Source organism: Pinus tabuliformis, chromosome J (assembly GCF_031772625.1).
Source record: "Pinus tabuliformis cultivar Carrire ecotype Pingquan chromosome J, CPIR1, whole genome shotgun sequence".
NCBI classification, from domain to species: domain Eukaryota; kingdom Viridiplantae; phylum Streptophyta; class Pinopsida; order Pinales; family Pinaceae; genus Pinus; species Pinus tabuliformis.
In genome coordinates, this window is record NC_142295.1 from 121599124 (window position 1) to 121603667 (window position 4544).

Below are 4544 nucleotides of genomic sequence, written 5' to 3' on the forward strand. Positions count from 1 at the left end.
AGATCCAAAGCGTGGTCGCTGAGGAGGGCTGATAGGTTTGCGTAGGATGACCTCCATGGGCGTTGTTGCATATGAGTGTACTGGAACCAAAGAGCTAGTGAACGGTGGTGCCTGTGATTCTTGGAGACCTGGTGGGAGGTTGATTGGCCTTGGTTGGACTGATGAGGAAATTATGGTTTTCGTCGTTCAAGATGGCATTGTGTATCAGTCAGATAGCTCGATTTCGTTAGAACTTTACTAAGATCTGGTGTTTAACATCATCGGTCAGTGCCAAGAGGCATGACTTGGACTGTGTCTGGGAATGGGGCCGACATTCGCAATATCTCCCCCTCCCCTTTTCGGTTGCAGTGCTAGGTGTTTGAGAGGTGTCTCAGATCTCTTTGCGGGGAGCCATTATTGTCCTGTCCACATGAGTTCCATAATAAAAATGTATAAAAAATAATAAAGTATTTTTCCTTAAACATAATATGAAAAAACAATTGCATTCTTATTATGATATGAGAAAAAACTATTACATTTTTATTTTTTTAATTGTTATAGTATATTTAAAACTGAGTAATAAAAATATAACCACTAAAATAATTTGAATGGACTTTTATAACTACTAGAGTTTTAATTTTGACCCCTGTTAATAATAAATTAGAACCCTGTTAATAATAGATTAAGATTCCGTGTTGTGAAGGCATTCAAGTGCAGTTGAAAATAAATTAGAACCTTGTTAATAATATATTGAAATTTCGTGTTGTGAGGGCATTTTATCAGACTGCACTTGAGGATAAATTTGAGTTATTGCAATCTCTTTGACATGGACGTCTGGATTACAGGTTTTGAAAATATTTTTAAATCTGATTAACAAAAACAGATAAATATCATTTAAAAAATATATGCATGATAACTATGAATTATGATAAACCGATAAAAAAACCAAGCAATATCCTGCATGAAATGTTTAGCGAATAGTCCCTCGGATTCATAACAATGTAATGTTACAAAGACGGAATTAGAGACGAGTAAAACGACGACTAGAAGATACAGATATCGTCCCCATCTTATTGTAGATGGCCCGTTCCATAAAATATTGTTCGGACTGATAGATGCATAGATGTATATTTAGCAGTATAAGGTGGGGTTGGAGAGGAGATACTGCTCAATCTTCTTGAACATGGCATTACTCTGTTCCTTCATCTCTTGTGATTTACCTTCGTCAACCGGAGCACCATGGAGGGTTTCGTAGTTGCAGATCCAAGTCACCACACAGCCGCCTTCTTTCCTGGGAACGATTTTGAGCTCAAAGTTTGAGGCACTCAGTTTCTTTCCCAGCAGGCCTCCTTCGATTGTTGTATACTTGAACACCATCTTCTCCTCGTCCATTTCATCGACTCGCTCCTTGGCGTAGCTGAAATCCCTGCTAGCTGAGACATGAAAATGAAAAACATTGTAAGTGTACTCTAATTCAATGGAGGAAAAATCTAGAAGCGGAAATATAATATTGATTTATCCCCCATTAATGTTGATTTTATAGCCGTAATACCAGGGGTGAAGTTGAGCTGCTTGATGGTGACAACTCCTCTATCTCCTTGCAGGAAGGTCACGGAAGAGAAAAAAACGGGAAAAACCTTTGGGAGGAGGTTGTGGCTATCCTTCACCAGGGCGTTCCAGAATCTCCTTGCTTCCATCTCACTCAAATCTTCACTTGTTGCAGTCCCACTCACCATCTTGTTTACCTAAAGAAGTCTATCAACAACAAGAAATACAAGCTGCTTGTTGTGGTGTGCACTAAAAGAGGAGGAATAAAGGGTATATAAACACCGAAATCGGTGCATTTAAGAGGCTTCAGTGATCGCTAGATGTCATAATCACGGGATGATATGATCCTTAGCGAAAGTCATTTGAAAGTCAGAGGAAATGATGGAAAACGGAGGTTGTTGCAGCTGCCAGCCTCGTTGCTGATTTCCTGTTAAATGTCGGTGTGACGAATGAATCTTCCGTGTTAGGCCTAGAGTGGTAGAATAATCAATCTTTGAATTAAAAATGGGATTTTGTGGACAGGGATTATAGGTTGTGTGGTGGTATATATGGTTGGCCGTAGATGGATTATGGCAGGTATCAAAACCACTAGCTTTGCGGTGATTATTAATGGTTGACCCTTTCAATTTTTTTAGGGCTTATAGGGGCTGAGGCAGGAGTGTGCTTTATTCCCTTACTTTTCTGGTTGGTCATTGATTGTTTGAGCCTGAAAATGAGGGATATGAAGTACATGGGATGATAAAAGAGCTAAAAATCACCAGACACACTGCTGTGTATCATCTATGTTTCGTTGATGATTTATTGTTTGGGGGACATAATTAATATGAGAAATGGTACCATGTTCACACAATTATTACTTCATTTATTAAGGTATGTGGGCTTACGACGAGTAAAAAGAAAATTTTGGTTCACTGTGGTATGGAGGATGCAATTACTAATTTGTAGCCTTTTTTATATCTCCCGTCAAATCATAGACTCGGGTTTAATGTACATTGGTTACAGACTTAAACCGAAGAGATATGGGAACAAAGATTGGGATTGGCTAACAAATAAATTCGAGAAAAAGGCTTACGTTGGGTGGGAGAATGATTATCCTAAAATCAGTGCACCAAAACGTTTCAGTGTATTGGATGGGAAAGCCCTATTTCCAACTCTATTGCATAGTAAATGCGGCCTGACGTGGGGTCGATATAACACGTTATAACACGCTGAGTTGTGATGAGAGAAAAAAAAAAATAGCAGTATGTTATATCGTGTTATAACGGCCCCATATCAGGCCGCATTTACTATGCAATAGGGTTGGAAATAAAGCTTTCCCGATGGATGCGGAGGTTCATGTTGATGATTTATTGTTTGGAGGACAGAATTAATATGAGAAATGGTACCATATTCGCACAATTATTACTTCATTATTAAAGGTATGTGGGGTTACTTAAAAAGAAATCAATTTTGGTTCAATGTGGTATGGAGGATGCAATTACTAATTTGTAGCCTTTTTGATATCTCCTGTCAAATCATAGACTCGGGTTTAATGTACATTGGTTACAGACTTAAACCGAATATATATGGGAACAAAGATTGGGATTGGCTAGCAAATAAATTCGAGAAAAAGGCTTACGTTGGGTGGGAGAATGATTATGCTAAAATCGGTGCACCAAAACATCTCATTGTATTGGATGCGGATGTTCATGTTGCCTTGGGCTGTCATACATAGGATCGAATCTATAATTGCCAGTTTCTTGTGGTCTCACAGCAAACATTTGGGGAAAATCCACTTAGCGAGATTGTTGGGGATTTTTCTGGTAAAATCCCAAAAACAAACAATTCAAACACACAGAGGCAATGCTCTGTTTCCTTTGCTCCAGGATCTTTTGTGCACAGGGAAGCTTTAAAATTTTTTTACTGAAAAACAGAGTATTACATCACCATAAAAACATTTCTATTCATTAAAACAAAATGTCTGATACAAACTTCATCCTCTTTGCTGAGAGGGATTCACCAAAAAATACATTCAGCCATCAAAAACTAAACTCTGTCTCCACCTGAGAATTTACTGTGCTGGGTAAAATTCTCATTTACATTCACTGTTGTGAAAACATTTTACTTACTGGTGTAAAAACCTTCTTTTACATACTACTGTAAAAACAAAATTTACACATGCTTACAAAACAAATGCGCTCCTCTGCTTTTCTTTTATGCACTGCTGTGCAAAATTAATTCCTTGCTTCATGTGCGCTCCCCTGTTTTTATGAGCTGCGTGCAACAACTCTCCCGTGTGCAACCAATACAACAACGAGCATATTTCACTTGGCTCATTATAAAAAAAAACTTAATACAAAACATATGTATCAAAACATACAATAAACATAAATAAATGCTTTACGTGCCGTAAAAAAAACTTTAAAAACTTCTACCTACTTTCTACGATTTGGAAGAGTTTCACTTAATTTCTTTGCAGACAGGAGTGGCGGTCAAACTCAAACTTAATTTTTAATCCACGCAAGTATTAAATGCTGGCTCGAATGCAACTTCGAAACGATGGACGGCGGAGAATGATGGAGCAGATCTGACGGTGGAGGAGAATATCGGGAGCCATTACATGACTGACCATTACCTCCCGAGAAGTCAGAAATGCTTACGTATGCTGAGAGCCACGCGTCTGCACTATATTGTATCGGGCTCAAATATACGGATACTGCCTTCACGCAAAAGCGGTCCGATATCCCTCAAGGTGGTTTGTGGTTTTGCTGCGCGGTTTGGGCGTTGGTACGGCTGCGTTGAAATTACATATTCAACACTCCCCTTTAATTTCAACTGCTGGGCATTCGGTCATACCCAGACACTTCCTCAAAAATTCAAAGCTTTTCTGATCCAGTGGCTTTGTCAAGATGTCTGCAACCTGTTCTTGAGTCCTGCAATGTTCTAAGACAATTTCTCCATTGTTCACCAATTCTCTGATGTAGTGAAACCTTGTATCAATGTGTTTCGTTCTCTTATGAAACACTGAATTCTTTGAC

General features: G+C 38.7%; 1 protein-coding gene across 1 annotated transcript; it reads right to left on the reverse strand.

Annotated features, from left to right (window-relative positions):
- Window positions 1-954: 954 nt before the first annotated feature.
- Window positions 955-1755, reverse strand: LOC149225889 (major strawberry allergen Fra a 1.06-like). Its single transcript, XM_089375168.1, has 2 exons — window positions 1532-1755; window positions 955-1412 (listed from the first exon to the last, which is right to left on the reverse strand). The coding sequence occupies exons 1-2, from the start codon at window positions 1713-1715 to the stop codon at window positions 1111-1113; spliced, it is 486 nt and encodes a 161-aa protein (XP_089231294.1). The 5' UTR covers window positions 1716-1755; the 3' UTR covers window positions 955-1110.
- Window positions 1756-4544: the final 2789 nt, after the last annotated feature.

Excerpts from the sequence above, each read along its gene's own strand:
- LOC149225889 (XM_089375168.1), bottom strand. The coding sequence starts at position 1,715 with ATGGTGAGTGGGACTGCAACAAGTGAAGATTTGAGTGAGATGGAAGCA. Across the intron at positions 1,413-1,531 it reads GCAGCTCAACTTCACCCCTG|CTAGCAGGGATTTCAGCTAC; the intron begins GTATTACGGCTA and ends TTCATGTCTCAG.